The 21,214-nt window shown below is 53.4% G+C and overlaps 1 protein-coding gene across 1 annotated transcript in view; it reads right to left on the reverse strand.

Annotated features, from left to right (window-relative positions):
- Positions 1-522: 522 nt before the first annotated feature.
- The window catches only part of LOC105701843 (UPF0489 protein C5orf22 homolog), a 274,460-nt gene continuing 253,768 nt past the window's right edge, over positions 523-21,214 (reverse strand). The window contains exons 7-8 of the mRNA XM_012428962.1: positions 1,725-1,943; positions 523-754 (exon numbers count right to left, since the gene is read on the reverse strand). Coding sequence (XP_012284385.1) covers positions 625-754; positions 1,725-1,943 — 349 coding nt within the window. The 3' untranslated portion in view covers positions 523-624. The remainder of the gene's footprint in view (positions 755-1,724; positions 1,944-21,214) is intronic.

Below are 21,214 nucleotides of genomic sequence, written 5' to 3' on the forward strand. Positions count from 1 at the left end.
ACATTTCCTTTTCTCCTCTCCTTCGCCCCCTTTTCCGCCCTTCAACCCTTCCCCCGTATAGCGCGTCTGTCGAATAAGGAGCCGGAAAAAAAGTTCGCAAAGAAAATCTGCTTCGCCCACGCGGACTCTTTGTGGAAAGCGGGGGAGAAGAAAAAGTGTACTCTCAAAAGAGGTTTTTTGCGGGTCCGTTTGTCTTCGATTGAAAGGGTTGCGCCACGAGGAGGAAGAGGAAACGGGAATCCGTAGGGAAGGGAGCCGAGCAGTGTGGGAACCGGCCCTAAGGTATGCAAATACCGGCCGAGGGCCTGCAAAAAATAAAGGAAGGAGAAGAAGGACGCCAAGATTCACGAGCCATTGTGCGTAGGGCTGCCATTATGGGCCGGTGCCACCATGGACCTCGTTCGAGTCGGCCTTGGACTCGACTTATTGTTGGATTTTTAGGTTAGCTCGCCTCCCATTAACGAGATTCCGAAGAAAAAAGAAGAATAAAACGAAATAATCTGACAAGGGAAGAAAATTCGGTTGCAATTTTTCGGGGCAGTTTATTGGTCGGTTCCGATAAGACAAGGGTTGTAAATACAGCTTGAAAATCCAGAGCTGATAAAATAGAAATTACAGAGATAATCAGTTAGCCTCCTCCTCCAAGTAGACGAGTCTCGTCTCGATGGCACCCAGTCGTTGCTCCAGCTCGTCCAGGACCCCGACCTGGATCTGGTCCACGGATTCTACGGGGCAGTAGTCGTCCTCGCAGGACCTGCAAGAGGGATGCAAATGTCAGACCAGGGTTTCTTTTTGGAAAGGGAATCGAGAGGCTCGGGGCGGGCAGAGGCGACATCCGGCGGTGTTCCTTCGCCTCCCGGAAGGGGTGCCGCCATTGGGGAGGGGTGAGGACCGGCGCGCAGGGGTGGATCGATTTTTTTTTTAATGTCACCCCTCGCTCGACCGAGTGCTCCGACCAGCTCGAGAGATGGCGCCATCGGCATCGTCCCCGGATTTTTTTTCAACGCCTTTATCAAAATCTGCCGCAACTAATCACAAATTAATCCAAATTCTGCCGTAGGGCTGCCATCCCTTATCGTAGGGGATATTATCAGAGATGTAGCCAATTTCGGTAGATTTTATATCGCACAGGTAGGCGTTGCGATTTTTTCTTTTTTTTTCTACAATCGGGGTTTCGATGGGCGATACATGTATGATCTCGTCAATTTTTAGGGGTTGTCGCGTAGGGGATGAAGGATACGTTTGTAGAATTTTCGAAAATAATTCCCGAGAGACATCTAGCGGAGGAGCGCCGAGGCTTTAGGTCCCGAGTTTGTCCACCCCTTGCGCCATGAACTACCCTACGTCGAAGGGGGTGGTGCCTAGCTATACCTCCACCGCCCTAAACCCACCCTTCGAGACCGTCCCTCGTGCCCTCCCCTGGCACCTGGTGATTTTCGCCGCGCCATCTGTGGACAGACCGGCGAACCTTCTAAATATCCCCCGAAAGTTCTCCCCTTGTCGCGAAGTAGAAAACCATAAATAACTCAAAATCACGATTTCCTTTCGCGATATCCATTGAAATCCACCCTAACAATACGAAAAAATACATATCACTCGAGGGGAATTTCCTCCCGATAAATTCCTGAAAAATCAGATTTTCCGAAATTCGATCCCAATAGCTGGCGGCCATCTTGGATTAACGTCGCTCGATTCGGATCTATCTGCGGACGATCTCGACTCACCTGGCGATCGTTACGATCGTGGGTGGGGCTGGTAAGGCCGCAAGGAAGGATCTGAAGGTTCCCGAGATGAGGCGGCTGAGATCGTTTGGGGCGGTCACGTGATGGGGTAGATCGGTATCGTCTCTGGTACACCCGGCGTCGTGGACGAGCTTCCAGTCGATCTCCGACTCTCTGTAGACACTGGTGACTTCTCGAAAAATGAGGCGCACCGCCTCGTACCTGAAAACCCAAGTAGAGGGGCATTAAGGTAGGAGGAAAAGGTTTAAAGAAAAGTCCCTGATATGTCTGAGACTGATATGCAATTTTTTTTTTACACGCCCGCGACATTTCCGGGAGATTTCGATTCTCGAAAGTAACCGAGGAATGGGGGATATTCCGGGAATTTTACGGCGGGGCCTTAGGGCCCCAAGGGATTGGGCCCGTTTAGGTCGCTCTTCTTTTTCGACGAGCTCTGGACTCGAAGTCGAGAGATCACACCGATAAAAGAGTAACAAATCGGGCCCCGAAGCGACCAGGAGTCCCGACTGGGCCCGATTTCTCCCTTTCACGGGATTACTGGGACTTACACGCTCCGCTCGATTACATTCTGCGTGACGATTCCATCGGCGATCGGTCGAGACGTTAATTCTCGCAAAGACAGGATGCTTCCCCCAGAAAAAAAAAAGGAGTAAGTCCCAATCCGCGGATTACCTGGGACTCCCGCCTCGGTCGATTGGGCCTTACGTGCCATTTCAGTGTTCGAGATCGATCAAAGTCGATATTGTTTTTAAGAATACGTGTCAAAAACAGGATGAAATTCAGGTGGAGTCGGGGCCTTATTCGCGGGCACGTAAGGCCCCGCGATCCTTTCAATGCCAGGAAGGTCCAGGATTTTCGGGATTTCCGAACCTTAGAAACGTTTCGGACGCGGTTAGGAGAAATCTGGCGAAACGTAGCGGGCCCTCCCGAAATGGGCCCGATCGGTGAGGGCAGACCGTCTAAAGATGGGCAGGGGTGCCAGGTGTCGGGCATCGTTGGTTAACCAACTATTATAACCGCTAACGCGTTAACTGTTACAAGGGCCTAGGGCCCTCCTCTTGCTCGGCTCCTCTCGGGGCCCACTGGGCCCGCTGCTCGGTGAATATTAATTATTCCCCGGCGAGGAGCACCTGCCTTGGGCCCGCCACGGGCATCGCGGCTCGAGTCTCGATTCTCGCCGCAGATTATCCCGACAGTTGTGTAACGAAGCCTGTAACGATCGGTCGGGCCCGAATTAACGAACGGGCCCCGCCCGCGAACCGGTCCTGGTATATCTCCCGGCGAAGATGCCCGAAAACCAACCCCTTCCTTCCGCGTCTTCCGAGCGACCGAGCGGCTCTTCCCGGTCGTTTGGCCGCCATCTTGGGGCCCTACGTTCGGATAATTAGAGCCGTAATACGGCGGAATTACGCGCGTACGGTCGTACTTGCCGGTGTAATTCACGTACTCGAGGGCGAGAGGAGGAAAAGGGAAAGAGAGCGGAGGAATGCCCGACTCCTCGTGTAGGCTAACTCGTTTTTAAAGACCATAATCATGGCGTCCGGTCGGCTAACTCGGCCGATTGGCCGAGCCGACTACCGAGCGATGCGCCCTTTCCCGCTGGCTATTAACGTTATTACTGTTATACCGGCGCTCACTCGGCCGATCTTTATTATTATCCGCATTAACGACAATTCGATTCCCGACAATCGGCCCGCCATTAATTATTCCCGTCGCTTAGGCGCGATTCCATCTGCCCGATCGGCGTCTCCTAACTTAACAAAACCCGGGTTTTCGGAATCCCCTCGAGGTCGGATTAAGACTTCCTGGGTCATTTCTCAGAGTCCTCTTGCACCCTAGTCTGAATTTCGAGGCAGAATTGGGGCGGTTCGATGGGGAGTCCTCGCCTAGTGCGATATAACCTAACTTTTCTCCTGATTTTCATGCAGAAAGGAGGAGGACGCGTTTCTGGACCTCTGTGCAAACAATCCGGCGAGATAGGGCCGAGACTCGGGGGTCGAGAAACAGAGGGGCCCCTCATTACGAAGGGGTGCTCTCTGTGTTTGTCCGTAAGGGGGCCGCATGCAAATGGCGTCCCCCCGGGAAGGAGGCTCCTGGAAGAGGGAGACATTTTTTCGAGATCGGCGAATAATGCTCCGGATACGTCGCCGGGCCCCGACTCGGGGACTCGGTATAATGTTGCGTAATCAGATGATCAATTATTAGGGCCGGCGCAAAAAACAACGAGGGTTGACAGTCGGATCTCGTGACGACGCGCATCCGGCGAGGGGGTTGCGTTTCGCTCGTCGACTCCTCTCCGAATCCACCTTTGTCTCTCCTTCTCCCTATATATATTTTTTTCCCTCTCCTTTATTCCGCCTCCCCGGTGACGAGGCCGGACGAATTCCGACCTGCGCCCTCGTCGCGTCCTAACCCAAAAAACAGCTCCTCTCGTTTCCTCAAAAGCTCGGATTTTCATCCGAATCTGAATATTTTTATGTTTCCCTCCTGGGAAAGTCTGAGGAAAAGTGATGACGGATTTTTTCTACGCCATCCGTTACTTAGATGCGTCATGAGTTTTCCAACAACTCGGTAGATCAAACACGTACACGTGTAGATTTTTGCCAAATCGGGATAATAGCAGGATTTAAAAGAGAAATATATATTAAACACGTATACACGTGGAGTTTTGCCAATTCGAGACAATCTCCTCCCCTCTTGTTCTAAGGCCACCGGTAAGACCGGGGGCTAGGATCATCCCCATTAAAAGTGGTAACCTGATCTTGGTGCATTGTCTCGGGGCTGGAGAAGGCTTCCTAGAGGTGCAGGCCGTCGTCTCCAGGGTGCGGACTTCGGGGAAGAGCAGGATCGGCCGCGGAAAGAATACGCTCTCATTATGTCGCGGGTCCAGGTCGAACAATGGCGGATACATTTCCCCGGAATCGCATCACCCGGCTCGGAGGTCCTGGCTGGGAGTTTCGGTTAGGAAGGAATAAATTTCGGGGATAAAGGACGAGACTACGCGATATTTAATATTCAGGAGTCTTTATTTTCGCCCCGCGAGAGGGCTCCGTTGAGGAGGTCAGGGTGAAGCAGGTGAGAGGAAGAGCGACAATCAATTTGGAATTAGAGGACGAGCGATTATCCCGATCTTCGGCGATAGGAATCGGCCATTCGTCCTGGACAACGTGTAATTGCGGGCTTGATGACAGGACCGCGTCGTTCCGTCATTAGGGAGGACCTCTCTGGCATTAGCGGTAATTACGGGGATCCTTAACGATGACAATCGATCCCTCGGTCGGGTCGACCGTTTCGTTCCACCGAGGCGAATCGAGATAGCGAGGATAAGGTCGGCTGTGTCGCAAAAAGAGGGAGGACGAAGTGGCTATAAAAAGGGAAGGAAATTCCTCGAGCGAGCGTGCACGAGGAGAGGTCCTTGGAGGAATTAATTTCAATTATCTCACGGGGCGAAAGAGTTCCGCCGAGGGGTGGAGAGTCAAAAGGAGTTTGTCTAATTAACATCGCGGAGGAGTGGCGGCGAAAAGTCGTGGAAACGCGGAATTCCGCCGAGCGGTTCCGCGAGCGACTCGAGGGTCGAGGATGAAACCCGGGGTTTTCATTTTCAATTAAAAATCCCGGAAACTCGGAAACTCGCCGACCCCTTCTCTCTCTCTCTCCGGCAATCTCGAGGGCCTCCGAAGTTCCCGCCTATAAACCGATCGATTAATTATCCCCGATGGGCCGATTATCGCGTTTACGGCGAGTCGGCCCCTTCCACTCTCGATGCCCGCTACCGCTCCAGGGAAGGGCGGGGGTTAAGTATCGATTATCGATGCCGTATCGAAATTATTAATTGCATATTCCCCGGTAATCGGCCACCTCCTGATGGTCCATCGGGGATGCCGCGGTTCCCGCAGCGGTTTCCTCGCTCCTGGAGCAGCCGATCGATAAGGGGGGTCATCGATTAGAATTCAGAGATATCGGGGATGCCAAGTTTTACCCTCCCCTTTGTCAGGTGACTCGCTGGGATTTTTATCGCGGGCTGTTTCATACTTTTTCTGTATTTTTTGGCCGGATTTTACCCGGGGAAATGATCTCTCCCAAGGGATGCACTTTCACCTGTCGACCAGGCGAGATTAAAGGTGCGACCGTCGACCTCCGCCCTTCGACAGGTAGGGCGTCAGGTGTGGCCTCGCAGGTGATCCCTCGGGGTGAATCGAACCAATCAATGGAATTCATCCCCATCGAACCCTATTGACGAATCGATGCATTCAGCTGCAGCGTTGCAGGTTGCACCGCCTCTGTTACCTCGAGGGGTCGCGCCATTTCCCCCGGCCCCTTCTTTTATTTTCAAAAAGGGACCTCATTGTCGACGTCAGGAATCCAAAATTCTCGTTCGAGCACATCTTCGGCCCATTTAGGCCTAACGAACTCGAATGCAAGCGGTTGGTCCAAAAACGAGTCCAGAGAATGGCGAGGTCGTCAATGGCGAACTGCTCCGGGGGGCGACGTGCCCCGTGGGGGGGGAATTTGCATACTCGGGCCGATTTAATTGCGTCATACCGGGAACGAGTTCAAGTTCACACACTTCATTACGGATTCCGAGGGGAGGCTCCTCCTCTAATGTATGCGACTCTTGGTCCTCCGACTTCCGGCGTTTAGCCTAGGCGTGACACCTCGTGAGACAAATTAGAATAGCACTTTCGGGGGCACGTAGGAGCCTCTCACCGATCCTGATGAGACCCGGCTAAGGAGTGTCACGGGGCCCTAATGACAGCGGGCCCCCTAACTGGTCCAGGACCAGGTGTCGCATCCTCCAGGAGGCCCCTTTTTGTTCTCCGCTTTATGAGAGACTTTTTTCCGGAGGCTGCGGTAGGCTTGGGTCCATGCTCTCTCGTGCTCTGTACTCTGGGATCGGCACCCGAGCATGTGCAACAATTGGGGTGTCGACCTCGACCCGACGTCCACCTATATTCAGGCGAAAGAAAAAAAGCGAAAATATATAAAATTATTAATATCTCTCGATATAGAATTATTGATATCGGCGACTGGCTAGATTTTTCGGATGTCAATTTCGACTTATCAGCGACCTCTCTCTTGGAAAAAAAAAAAGAAAAAAAATAGGAAATTATTAATATCCCCCGATATCGATTTATTGATAAGGACGACTGGTTCGACTTTTTGGCCCCTCCAAGATGCGACCTCGGAACTCGTCCGCCTCTTCGAGGCCGGTAACGAGAGCGCCTCTGCATGGCGCTCACGTAAAGATGAAATATGTGAAAGGGTTGATAAAATCAGGGCGAGTACCCCTCGCGAGGACGCTCCCGGCATTCGCGGAGGTTCCTTTCCTCCGAGCGCACGCCCAGGCCGTCCATTCTCGATGCAATCTTATGCTAATCGACATTTATGTCAGCGATCGAGCGTTCCGAACCGGTCCCGAGCACTACTCGTCGAACTTCTTCAGTGGGAATTTTTTTCCCCCTCCAAACCAATTAAGTCGATCAAGGATCGAACCAATTGCGAGGTTAAAAACGATGTGAGTCGATCCCGCACCCCCGGGATCAATGTCCTGGTTATCAGGTGTTATCAGGCGCCTCTGAGGGGTCTATCAGGCCCACTTCCCAGGGATAACTCGGTCTCCTGAATTTTCCAGCGATTTTTCCCCGGGCGTCCTGACGTTCGTAGGTCCTGGATCGCTCCGCAAGGAGCAGGGATTAAACATGCCCCCCGCAAACAGGGATGCTTTGCATATTAAAAGTGGGCCCCCGTCGAGGAGCCGGCAAGGGGCCTCGACTTTCTCCCGGCAAATGACTTAATTGGACGAATCGAGTCGCAGGATAATTGGCGACGGTTGGTCGGTCGGGTAGAAAGGAGTCTGCGAGGACCTGCAGAAATTCTGGACGCGGCAGGACCCGCGAAAAGGGACGGGAGGTAACCCTTCCGGGCAGTCCTCTCCTGTCCAGCTCGAGGACGGGGGTGGAGGTCCTCGTCCTTTCCTAGGGACTTTTCCCTATTTTCCCTCTCTCTCCTCGAGACCCCCCCAGGACCGAAGGTCCTCCGGGAGCCGGCTAATTGCATTAATTTATTCCCGATCCTCCGAGTAATTCCGGATCCGGTAGGGGCTAATTACGTCCTTATAAAAGGACTCGGTCCTTTGCGGTAAACGGCGCTCTCCTTACTTCTCGACGTCCCCGCTCGAATCGGAATCCCGAGGAATTATTCCCTCGGTTTACCCTTTCTCCCTTATTCCCCGCAGTTTCCCGGCAGTCCTCCTTGCGGAGGTAATTCCGCCCCCGAGGGATGGGGGATATTTTCTCTCTCTCTCTCTCTCCATTTTTTCCCTCCTTTATCGCGACCCCGGAAATGTGTACCCATTAATCGACGGCGAAATTAATTCCGCAACTATTGCCGATTTCGGGGACGTAGGAAAATTCAGGGGCACTGTTATACGTTTTTTTAATCATCTGGCATTTATTTAACGGCCCTTGATCGTTTCTCTCTGCCAGTCGATTATAATGGACATTCGATCCCGTTCGGATTGATTTCATGGGCCTTACGGGTTATCGGATACACCGTGTAATTAATGGCCGTTGATCTTCCTTGGAAAAATCGAATCCGCGGGGGAGGACTTCGGTTCCTTTTTCCGGTGGTTATATTTTCGAGCCACTTTTCTCAGGCTTCATTTTTCGCCCCTGGGAGGGAGCCGGGGAGGGCCAGAGGGGAGGCAATAAAAAGAGAAAAGGGAAGAGAGAGACGTTTTGTATGCGAGACCAGTTCTTGGGTCCGCCTCGTGGTCTCGCATACGCCTCGCTATTTAATGAAGCGCATGCATTTATGTAACGCGCACGCAGACCGGCCGTCTAATCCGGAGGGGACGTCTTCGTCTGGTTTCGGGCCCAGGGTCTTTTTCTCACAGAAAAGGGCCCCGGAAACAGAATCGCTGGAATTAATTCCTCCGTCTCGCGATAGAAGGACCTAGAACTCGAGAGGATCGCGAGTGTCCGGGAAGTTTTGCCGGCGGAAAGAAGGGCCTTACGGCCCGGATTTCGAAATTTTCGAGGTTTTTATGATATCACGTTTAGCGTATTTAATTATGCATTTTTATTCGAGTGGTTGGGAAGGTACATCGCCGGATGTCGCGTCTCCGGTGAAATGGGCCTCATGGCCGTTGGGGCCCGTTAAGCGGGGACTCGATGAAAGTGCAAAAAACGACACATTGTGATGCTCGACGCATGCGAAGGGGTCGCGGGGCTAGAACAAAAGGGGCCCTGCAAAAAGTGGGCACGAATCCGGCCCCTCTCGCTCTCTTCGTTTCCCAAAGGTGGGGCCCAAGATGGCGGCCGGAGTGGGGCAGATGACGGGAGGAGGAGGGGACTGGCTGACAGGAAGAGAGAGAAACGATTTCACACAGCGCGCGTACGATCGCCCGATCTTTCAGTCATCTCCGCTCCTCTAGACGCGTTTCCGCTCGCGTTCCGCTCGGGGCCCGTGAGTCCCAAAAGTCCGAGTCGCGAATCCTTAGACACCGAGTCTCGGAATTCCACGACCTCGCCGACCGATTTCAATAAAAATCGCTCCGAAATAAACCCGGGGCCTTATCACGTCGAATTTGGGCCCTTTCTTGCCCCTCTCATCCTCCTCGCCCATTTTTCCTCCGGTTTCGTTTCTCCTTACCGCGAGGCTGAACGAATTGCCCAGGGTTTGGATAAGCATCCACATTTATGCATATTCACATTTCATGTATGAATTCTTGGGTCCGATTGTTTATTTCGAAGTAGAGAAATTATCTCGAAGTTCGGTGTCGCTAGGGAAATGGGAAATGGCGGCAGGCCCGAAGTGGATATCGAGTGTCTCCGGGTTTTCGGGCGTACCGATCGCGCCTTGGTATGGATTTGCTCGGGGCTCTTCTCCTCGAAGTGAGGTTAGTCCAGCGAGAGAGAGGGGGTGAGTTGAAAATGATGAAAAAGCTTCTTGCGTCACTGTCAGCCACCCCCGCGTTCCGCAAACTCCCCGCCCCAAGTCCCGTCCATCTTAATATTATTATTGCATTCGGGGTGCGAACTCCGTTTTCGGGGCTGCCACCCCTAATCATGCGAGTACGCCACCCCTCTTATTTTTTCCTTCACGTGTCCTCCGTCATACTCTATCTCGCCAGGACCCAACCTTCGGAAAGGTACCGACCTACCCTGCCTTCTGTCCTCCACCTTCCACACCCACCACCCCTCGTGCACCATCACTTACGGATCAATAGAGTATGGAAGATAAACGCAGGGAAAAAGGGGGTGGAAAACCTCTCTCGTCCCGAGAAGAATTCCGTGGAGGGGTAGTTCCCCGGAAGGTGGCTTTTCCGACCCCTAGCCACCCTCTCCTTAAGGTTGCACCCCATTGGTCCGGGATTCAAAATCGGACACGAATCGAGTTCGAGGGTAAGAAATGAAAAAACCACCCCCGTGATGGCGGATCGATCGAAATTGGGGGAGGAATGTCGCTTAATTTATGAAAACGAGAAATAACGAAGGAGATAGCCGAGATTCGGGGATAAGGTCGTCGGCCATTGAATGCAAATTCTAGAGCCACCCCTGTGGGGGAAAAACAGGCCGGGGGCAGTTTCCACCCTCGGCGGGGCGCCCTCCTATCGGGCACGATTTATGCCCGCAAAATCGAAGCCCGGATACCGACGCCATTTTGAAAAATGTCCACTTCACCCCCGACGTCTTCGGCTCGGGGCTCTCCCGAATCGACGGGGGTGGGAAATACATTCGCGACCAAGCCGCTTTAATATCGCGGATAGAGGGACAAATGAATATTCATTAAACACATTTTTCCGATTTTAATTACATCCCCTAAGCGGATTCCGGCCGCGGCTTACGCAGCGCTCCGTGTGCCTATAATGAAATCCCCTAGAGTCCACCGGACGCCATTATTAATATCACCGGTCTTATCTTTCAGCGCAATAAAGAATTACTTTGTTATTAATTCCGGTACTACCCCTTCGGCGACCCACCCCGCGATTGCAAGGCCACGGAGAGAGGAAATCCACCCGAAGCTTCCGAAGGGAAAATGAAACCTCCATAGGGGCTATTTTTTCCCACCCCAAATTTTCCAAGTCTCCAATTCGACGCCGGGAATTTACCAACCCCGGTTCTCGAATATGGAGAAGGAGTGGAAATATCCGAGGGTGTCTTCCCTTTCGGCTGGGAGACAATCGAAAAATTCTCTTGCACCCCCTGGGTGACACTCTGCTCGTCCTTTCGACCCGGAAGTCTCTGTCGAGGTAAAAAGAATTATTAAGGAAAAAACGAGTCCCTCCACCACTGGCACCCCCTTGGCCTTTGTCTTCGCGGAGTCGCGCGTTTTCCTTTCGAGACCCACCCCCTTTCTACCCCATGGAAGTCGAAGTTATTCCCCTTCTTTCACCCCCTCGGATCGCATACACATGACACGATGGCGAACGGCTTCGCAACGGGGCGCATGCGTTATTTCTTTCTCGCACTCGAAGACGAGGGGGTGGCTCGGCGGAGGGGTAGTCGATGGTTGGGGGTTGCGAGGAGGTAAGGGTGTTGCCAAGGGCAACGCTAACGAGCTCCATGAGCGACGTCAGATAGGGCAACCCCTAACCACCCGCCCCGGTTATACCTTATACCTTGCCACCCCCTGCCAAACTACCCCACACCCCGCCGTTTCCGTGGAAAATTGGTTATGGACAAATACACGCGTGGCCGTGCCTCGCCCTCCCCTCATTCGCTGTTTCCACGGAGAATTAGCTCCGGGAAAATAGAGCCAGGCGGTTTTCCGACACCCGATGCGCTCTCCACCCCCGATCGAAAAGGGTGTTTCTCGTCGCGGAAAAAAATCACACCAAGTCCTTTTGGAGTTTCTCTGAATTTTTTTCCTGGAGTCCTTCGGGAGTCCTTTGGGGAGAGAGATTTTCGGAAATTGCCCGGAAGCCTCCCCGAGTAAGCGGAGGCGAGGGAGGGTCGCCGGGGTGACAGGGAGGGGAGGCAATTACGCGATCAAGTAATTAATCCATAACCTGGGTCAACGCGATCCTTGGTGGTCGTTCAGGATCCTTCGTGGCTTCTTGCCCTTCGTCAGCGATTCCTTCGACCTCACCCCTGTATCGAGTGGAGGCTTTGGGAAGTCCTTCGCGTTGAGTTATTATTTTTTTTTTTCGATATTTCATGGTTTTAATTAATTTTTTCGGGAATGTCGGATTTGAAGGGTTTGGTCTAGATCCGATGCGGCGATTTTTGGCCTCGGATGGACTCTCAGGATCGGATCGCCCTGCGAATCGGCGTCCCTGAAGAGGGCAAAAAGTTGAAGCGGTCGGGCAGAAATTTCATGCGAATTTTCAAGAGCAAAACAAACGGGAACGCAAGAGGCGAGAGCCTCGGACAAATTGGAGGGTTCTCCGTGCTGCCCCCGGAGACCATGGCCGCTTGCTCAGGGCCGTAAAAATTTATCGTTTCGAAATCACCAGGTGCCCAACGCCACCCAGGACCTTGCGAAAGGACCTCTTCCATTTCCCGAGGCGTTTCTCGCCTCTGGAGCAGACCTCTCCTCGCGTGCCTCTCTCGACTTCCTCAAGGAACCCCCATCCTGCTCCGATCGCTCTACTGCCTCCCCGTCGCACAGGGGAGAAAAACGCCCCTGACAAAAGTAGTTCCACACATGATTTCTCGCAACTTTCTTCAAATAAATTTTTCTCCATCTCACGTCGTTGACCCGGAAACCGGGGTTCGGATGGGAAGGAAGAGCGCGAGGTCTCGGAGGCGGTTAAGCTCGCCCTGTCTATTTTGGTTATTCAGGTTTAAATAGACGAGGGAAAAAGATGTCCACGCCGCGAGGGAGGAGTCCTGTGGGGGAGGGATAACTCCGATAATTTTATCCGGCGACGGGAACGAGCCGGCTCCATTTTTCTTCCTCTGGAGATTCGGCGGCCCTGAGGCAGCCGTCGTTTCTTCACCCCCTCCTCTTGGAATCTCACGAGGGGGTGCGGGAAACGGGGGAGGTCGCCCCGGGGTTGGGTGAGCCTTACTTATTGCTGTATTTTAATATAACGGCGGCATAACGATGCCCCGCCTCGAGTAACGTTTATTTCAATGGCGACCCACCCCCGCGGCGGGGTGGCGGGATTTAATGCGCCCGCTCGCGATTACATATGTCTCCCGGCGCGTGCGTCCGCGAAATCGAGTTAAATGCACCCCTTTCAGACCTCCACCTGTACCTGGGTTTTTGCCCAGAAACGAGGGCGCAGCTCCTTTTAACCTTTCAAACCTGGTTTCCACGGCCTCACGATTCTCGATTCGTCGGAGAACCTTTAAGGGTGAGTTTCCTTCTGGAGCTCGAGACAGTGAGACAGGAAATTCGCCCGTACGGACCCCGAACGTAAGGGTGAGATTCGAGGGAGGAACAGGGGTGGAATTTTTAAGAAATCGGTGTCTCGGTCCGTGCCACCTTTTCCCGAGTATATTCGTGGGGGAAAAATGTATATATACGTGTGTATATATTCGGAAATTCGAAGTCGTAGAATCAGAGCGGGGGTGGGTCGGGGGTGAAGGTGAATCCTGGAGTCAGGAAGAAATGATCAACGACTGCCCAGCCAGCCAGGCGGCGGAGCGTTTCTCTTTCGCGATTATTGTGCGGGGCACAAAGCGAGGCTCGTCCCACCCCCGGCCACCCCCGCGGTATATCTCTGTGGATAATGCCGGCCTGGATATAATAATGCCCCCGCGCGCGCACAATGCGATATTTTCCCTTGGTAAATTATCTCTCTGTTGCTCCCCGAGCTTCTGCTCGTTCCCTCTCCTGCTCGTCACCGCCACCTCCTTTCGCATCCCTCACCTCCGGCGGTGGAACTCCACCCCGGTCTCGCTGTCGATGTCACCATGGGCCCGGGTCCAGGGAGGAAGGGTTCCCAGGAACTCCGAGAGACCCCAAGTGCAGCTCGACTTTTTATGCATTTTTTTATACATCTTCCAATCCGATTTTCCGGTAATTCCTTACACAAGAAAATTGGGGTGGAGGGGGTCGTTCCATTCTCTTTTTAACCGGGGAGTAGGTGACTTCGAGGGCGACTTGGCCGTCGAGTTCGAGTCTGCAAGTACTTGGAACTTTCTCCGATCGAGGGCCTCCTTCTTCCCCGGCGTCGGGGGGTGGCGCCCAAGGGGGGTAGGAATCCGCCAGTTAGGTGGGAAATACAAATGATTTTCCTCGACCGAGTGATAAATGTTTTCGCTCTCGGGCCTCGACTCCCTCGAGGCTGTAGTGCTTTTAAATTCAATTCCTATAATGCTCGCCCACCTTCGCCCCGCGTCCAAACATACCGAGACCGAGGGATCCGGAAAGCTCACGTTCCGAGGGATTTCGAGAGGCCTGCCCCCCGAATAAACCACCACCACCCACCTCTACAGGACCCCCCTCGAGCGCTCGAATCTCGCCACCCGCGAAAACGTCGCGACCGGGAAAAGGGGTGGAAATCCTTACGCGTGCCAAGGGTGCACTTTCTTCCTCCTCTAATTTTCAAAATATATGACGATAGCGTAATATAGCAAAAGTAGGGTTTTTAAAAGTGGGGGAAATATTTTTTCAAGGGAGACGACGTCGGAGAAAATTCGAGGGGGGTCGAAAAGCGTGTAAGAAATTCTTTTCATCGGCTGCGGTTAGGTTGGCGGCCCTGGCCTCCACCTCCGCCACGCACCCAGAGGCCCGTCGCAAAATAATCCCCTATGCCGGCTTATTGATCAGATCACAAGTCGTTTGAGCACCCCACCCTGGGCCTCGGCCTCTTTCCGCCCCCGCCGGCGCTCCCGAGAACGCGGGGGATTTTTATTCGCGCGTCGCGGCGCCCGGTGAGCCTCCCCTTCGCAGGGGGTAAGGTCGCCATTTTTTACTCCACGATGCATATACGCGGGGGAGTGCCCCCTGCGAATCACCGCGAGATCCATCAATAACGGGAGCCCGCGAGACGGGGGTGTCGTCACGTGTCTCCGGATAAGGGGAGTGGATCGTCCCAGGGGTGGAAACCTCCCCCAGGTGGCTCGGAATTTTCCCCTAAAGCGTCTTAATACCAAGGGAGTCCTCCGCGCGATTTTGTCAGGACTTTTTCAGGACTTTCAGATGTCGCTTCCTGGACCCCGACTCGGGGGGTGGGATTTTCTTATTTTTCCGCGGTTTTCTGCAACTCCCTCCCAAGTGTCCTGGGGAGGCTCGTCGTTTAATATCGCGTGTTCGGCGTTAAACGAAACTCGGCACTCGGGGGTGGGTCCCGACATATGGCGCAACCCCCGCGCACATTACGAGCGCATAATTGCCAGAAAGGAGCGCAGGAGCTGCGCGGAATCCGTCCATGCCCCGTCCTTATTATGCGCCGGCATATTACCCCGACACTTGTACACGGGCGACCCTTAGGGCGACGCGAGGGTGGAAATCGAGGAGAAAGTCTGCGGAGGGGTGACTTTTGCGGAGGACTCGCCGAGCGAAGAGGGAGAGAAGAGGCGGAGAGCGACGGAGCTAGCCGTGGGGAAGTGGTTAAATAAGGAAGAGGGATAAATAGGAAGGGAAGAAAAGAGCTCGTTATGGGGTCTCCGTGAGTTTCTGAGTACCCAACTGCTCTCCGAGCCACCCCCTCCGCCCTCCACCCTGCGCCTCGTCACCCTGGGCCTCACCGGTCCATCACCGGGATTTTTTCTCGTCGATTCGAATTTCTTTACACGCTGCTTTCTCCCCTCGTCTTACCTCTCCTCAACCTTTCTCTTCAATTTTCCCAAGAGATTGGGAAAAATTCGGGGGTAGCTTCCGCGTAACCCTAGATCGTCGCGAAGACGTCCTCTCGTTTCTCCCGGAGAGCGCAGAAGGGATGACATTTCATCCCTCGGAAGGTGTTCGGGTGACTCTGTCGAGTCTTCTTGATTACGTTGTTTCCGCGAGTCCGACCGTCTCGGGGGGATTTGCCCCCTCGGCACCCTGGTCCCTCTTGCACCCATTTATACACATGTTACTTGTAAATCCTACCCTCGTTATATCCTTGTTATTTAATTTTTAAGTCGCCTACTGGGATAAGATCCCTCCCCCACGTCGAAAGGGAGTGCAGCGGGTCGGGTTCCACCGCCCCCGAAAAACCGGAGAGTACACCCTCGGATTTCTTGTTTTTGTCGACTGTGCTCTCCTAATTTGGTTATTGCGCTCCGACCCCTCGAGGAGGATTCACCACCCCCTAGCTAGGGGTTTCTCTCGATCGATAACTCCCGCCCCCGGCGCCCCCTTCCCGGTCAAAAGTGCCAGTATAAAAATCTGTCCTATAGCCACCCCCGGCTGCTTTCGGCTGTACATCGGAACCGTATAAAAATGGCCGCCGAAGGGGAGAAAGACGTGCCCCCTCCTAGAAATCTCTCCCTCTAGGGGTTGTAACTAGGAGTTCGTTAATGCACCGAGACAAAAAGTAACATACCCTCGAAATTCAAGGGAACCGTCCGTATTTTGGGGTATTTAGGGGTATTTACGGGTAGTTTCGATCCGGTTGTATGTAAGGATGTGGTAAAGGGTTGCCCCTCCGTCTTAGGGGTGGAACAGAACCAGGATCCTGGTCCAGGGGGAGTTTAACGGGGTTTCCTGTGGTGGCGGAGGGTGGCTCGGCAGTTACGAGCAATTGCCCCCAACCCTCGGCCATTCTGCGCCATTGCCCCCCCCCTCTCGTTTTCTTCATCTCGGGGGGTGGCGAGGGGGTGCCGCGAAAATTGCGTGATTAACCGATGCCGTCCTCGCTTCCTGCTTGCCGGCCCTCCGTCATTTCACCGCCATTCGCCGTATTTAGCGACGACCGTCTCAGCGAGACGAGACGAAGCTTTCTCATCCCCCTCTCGGAAAGAAAAAAGGGGAAAAAAAAATCCCCGAGGAGACCCGTGCGCGTTTATTCACCCTCTTTAGCCAGTTTTCGGCCCAAGGGACGGATTGGGACTCCTCGATAAGGATAACGAGTCCTCGATTGGCCACGATTAATCCCGCTCTCCGTTTCTGACGTTCGACGTTTCCCTTCTTCGCCCTTCCTCGTCTTCTCCGTGGTCGGATGAAAGGGCGTCTTCCGGTTATCGGGCTGCGGTTTTTAATCTCCGGTCCGATATCGGCGGACGTTTCCTATTTTCACTTATTTCCGTTTCTTCGACCCCCTCCGCAATTTTGGTACCCACCCCTTCGTTGGGGTTATTCTCTCTCCCCCTCTCTCTGACATCGAATTTCTGTCACGAGTGCATACATTCACAGTTTACTGGGATTATAAAAAAAAATGCCTATAACTAGAATATCAATTAATGAGCGTTGAGTATCACCCCCTAATTTTTATTTCTCTTTTCTCTCGTTTCGTTAATTTCTTTTCTTGCTTACGTATTCGATATTTTTTTTTTTCTTTCGCGCTTTATCCTTTATTACGCTCTCCTCGTTCCCTTCCGCCGTTTCAGCGGAAAGGCCGACTTAACAGTCGGCCGCTATCTGGTGTCTAAATCGGCGAATGGCAATATGGCCGCCGTCCACCCCTCGTGCCCACGTGGCATCAATGTTTGATGATATGGGCCGGGGGGTAGTCGGTACGTGACGGTTAGGGGTAGGCGGAGCGACCCCGTAGGAAATGTAGCAGATAAGGAGAGTAATAATCCACCCCTTCGGTCCCCGCCCCGCACCCTACCCCCGACCACAGGAGCGAGTTCCGCAAAAATCTTTCTCGCGCATCCCTTCGGTTCTAATTAGACGAAATGTCTCACCCCCCGAAAGGAGGCGCTGATTACATGCGTCTCGCGGGTTCCTTTCCATCGCGAGTGGATTAATCACGGGAATGGCGGTCCTCTTAAATTCGAGGATCATCCCCCTCGATAATGAAATGATCGCCAGCCGGAAATTCTGCGGAGTCGAGCTTAAGGGCCTCGGAAAAGCGCCGGCGTTCGTTACCGCTCGACGGAGACTCCCTTAATTGACCAATCGATTAATCACTTAGTGCGCGACAAAGGAGGCAAGAATCGACGCCAGGGGAAATCTGGCTCGAAGTAATCGGCTTTAATCCCAGTAATTAGAGATTCGTTTATCCCTTTACCGTTGGTCCCTCGGAAGGAAGGAGGGTCGCGTCTCCGATGTAAGGTCCTCATTTTAATTAACGGCTCCAAGATCAGGCCGCCACTCGGAAAATGCTACCGTATTTAATCGTGTGCATATTCTCGGCACGTATCCCGTGGATCGGGTTCGATGGGTGAGGGATAAAAAAATAGGGAAACGAGCAGGTGCGTGGGTGCGCCCTTGTGTCCTCGGAAGTGGCGGGCTTGTAATTTCAAAATGGCCGCGCGCGTCACGCAATACCGCGGGGTGTCGTAAACCGGTCGACGTATTATGGAACCAGGCTTTTCCCCGTGGCCGCGATCTTTATCGATCCTTTCCCTGGCGAGGAGACTTCCGGATCGAGGAGGCAAAGTATCGGAGATGGAAAGCGGTCTTATCACGGTTTATCAGCGACGACGACTCGCGTGCATATACCGAGTAAATATAGATTTCACCGTGTATTCCCGAGTCACGGGAAGGCGACATGAAAGGGTCATTCTATCCATCAAAATGTCAAAAATAGAATACTTTTCGATATTATAAAACTTTTCATAACATCTATAATCTTTTTTCGGGGAGTACTCCTTTGATAAAGAGCATCGTCCTCGCCGAATTCTCTGGGCGCGTTCGGCGGGACAAAATGGCGGCGCCGGCAAAGGAGGCATCGGTGCGCGAGAGGAAGCGACAAAGTCCCGAGGGCGACGCTTTCGAGGCCCGATCGGGGACGGGAGAGAAAGAGGAGAATAATCGGGGCTTCTGGGACGAGGCGAACCGTGAAGGAAGGTGCACTCTCCCGGAATCCCGAAGACTGCCCACCAGCGCCCTCTGGATTGGCCCTTCGGTCTCGAGCAAGCCGTCCGGAAGAGCGGACCGGACGCGGGGCCCGGGCCCCCCGAATTCCCCCTTCCCCCCGGATCGATACGACTGATAAACCCCATGATAAGCGCCCCGGCTCCGACATATCGAATACACCGAGGGGATACCCACTCAGCAAACGATGGATTCTAATTCCTCGAAATCAGCTGGAAATCAGCTGGACGTTGCACCAGAACGTTGCAACAATTTTAAGGCCGACTGTCCCTTGTTATCAATTTTATCATTGTCGGTTCTGAAAGAAGGAAATCGCTTTGGAAATGATTTCCGAGTGAACAGCCCCTGGAGAAAAATCCACCCTGGCCCCCGAAGGGCTTGGCGACCCGGAAGATTTACCGGCAATAATTGGGAGGGTTTATGGAGGGCCGGTTTGTAGAGGCCGGCCATGTTCCCGGGCACTGCCCAGAGGGTGTGACACGTGGGTGCAGGGGGCACGCAGGAGGGAATCGCGGCGATCACCTGCCCTCCCTGGGTTCCACATGTCGCCCTTAGGCGGGCCCGAGCGACACCGGGCCCCTCGTCGACCAATCCAGGGCTTTTGTCTCGTTTCCGCCAGTTTCTTCCTCTTTTTTTTCCTCCTGCCCCCTTCGCCGGCGGGAACCCACCCCGGGCGGCGAGTTCAACGGGAACCTCGCGGGGGCCTTTTGTTTCCCCGACGAGAGAGTATCAAAGGTCGAGAGGGAAAAAGGTAGATTTATATATTTTCTCCCACAGGATGTGTGCACGAGGCGGAAGCGTACAATGAAAAATTAAAAAAGAGATCCTGCATGCGCGTGGACCCTTTTTCTACCCAGGGTTGGGACTGGAGAAACGTGGAATTAATGGGGCACCTCCACCTCGGTTTCGAGTCTGCCGGGAAATTTCGGTCGCTCGTATCAGCTATCTGGATCAGTTTTGGAGGGGCTAACCTGGCCGATCTCCGGAGATTGGTCCACGGGGCGACGGCGAGGTGTTTGCAGAATTTCGGCCCGGAGGTAACGAGCCCTAATGGCCCCGAAGACGTTAATTTAATTGCGTGTACGTCTCGTGGCTGTGGGGTGTGTAAACCGCCTTAATGGACCCTCGGGAAAAAGCTCTCGAGCGTCGCCTTGAGGGACACCATGTGTACCCATCGATGGACCCCTCCTCCCTCGTCCTCCCATCTACCCTTGGAAACGCACCCTTTCTCGGGAAAAGAGCCTCTTAAGCGAAGGGAGAAATTCGGCCTTCGTTTTTACACCTTCGTAGGAGGAAAAAGTTTTTTTTTCTTTTTTTTTTCTATACAAACAAAATTGCAGGAAAACGTTCATTTGTGGGGTACAAGGGGTGCAGGATTATGGGGCCTCCGAAGGACTCGTCCTGCACGTAGGCGAGTCCGTCTGCCGAGTCCTGGGAGGCATTACGAATTCAGCTGGCAGGCTCGGTTTTCGCGAGAGTGAACGTCGTTATTCCGACGATCGCATAAATATGTAAACGGGACGCGTCGCGGTTTTTTTTTTTCCCCTCTCCAAGCCCGATTGGAGGGTGGCTTACTCGCGACCTGCGAAGGGTGGCTCGTGGTATCGGCGGGGGTTGCCTGGAAATCCGGAATTCTGACTTTTTCATTCACATCTTTAACGTTAAAGCGGACGAGGGAATATTTTTCGAGCTCCGTTTCTACGGGGAGGAGGCAGGAAAATGTATTTTCGGGTCCTTCTTCAGGACGCTCCCCCGTGGGGGTGGCAGGAAAGGGTTCCTGAATTTTTATCGCGGCTCTTTATCCATTTCGGCGTTACTTAGAAATATTTCCTCAATTATTTTCGGAGATTTTCTTTGGAGACACTTTTTGAGTTCGTCCTTGATATCCTCCAGCAGGGTTGGGAAGGAAGCTCGGGAATTGGGCAACAGGGTAGAATTTCCCTGAAAGTTCCGCCGCCATTTTCCAATCCGATCCACCCCCGTTCCTTATACAGGGCGGAAGAGGCGTTAGGGAGCTCTCACAACGATTCCTCGGAATTTTTAAATCAAATTCCTTATCCTGGGAGCACCGGGACGAAAGGTGAGTCAGTCTATCTCGGTCGGGGTAACGAGCTCCGGAGTCCCACCCCCTCGGGACCCTGATCCGCCCCCGGGTTTCGCCTAACTTCCCAACCCCCGGCCCTCCCGCTCCCGATAACGGGAAATGAGAAAATGATAAGAAAATATCTTTAACATATAAAAAGCGCGTCGAAGCGCCAGGGAGGATTTGCCCCTGGTCGCGCCCCCGAAACTCCACCCGGGGGAGAGGGCGAAATCGGTCTTATTTACGACCTGGCCGTGCAGATGCGAATCTGGACCGCGTTTCATCTTTATAAAAACGGTCCCGATAAGACATGAAAAACATAAAGAAGCGTTGCAAAAGTACAGATTCAGAAATCGGAGCAACTTCGCGCGGCGTCGTTATCTCGGGTTGTCAGTCGACACCCCCTGGTACCCCTTATCAGGGCGGGAGGAGACATCGCGATGGCGGTGGGAAGATGGAGGAGCCATCGAAGAGCTCGGCTTGGCGAGTATTATCTTGTCAGCGGGGATAACGACACCTCGGT

The sequence above is a fragment of the Orussus abietinus genome, unplaced genomic scaffold, assembly GCF_000612105.2.
Source record: "Orussus abietinus isolate OABI.00-Male unplaced genomic scaffold, Oabi_2.0 scaffold24, whole genome shotgun sequence".
NCBI lineage: Eukaryota > Metazoa > Arthropoda > Insecta > Hymenoptera > Orussidae > Orussus > Orussus abietinus.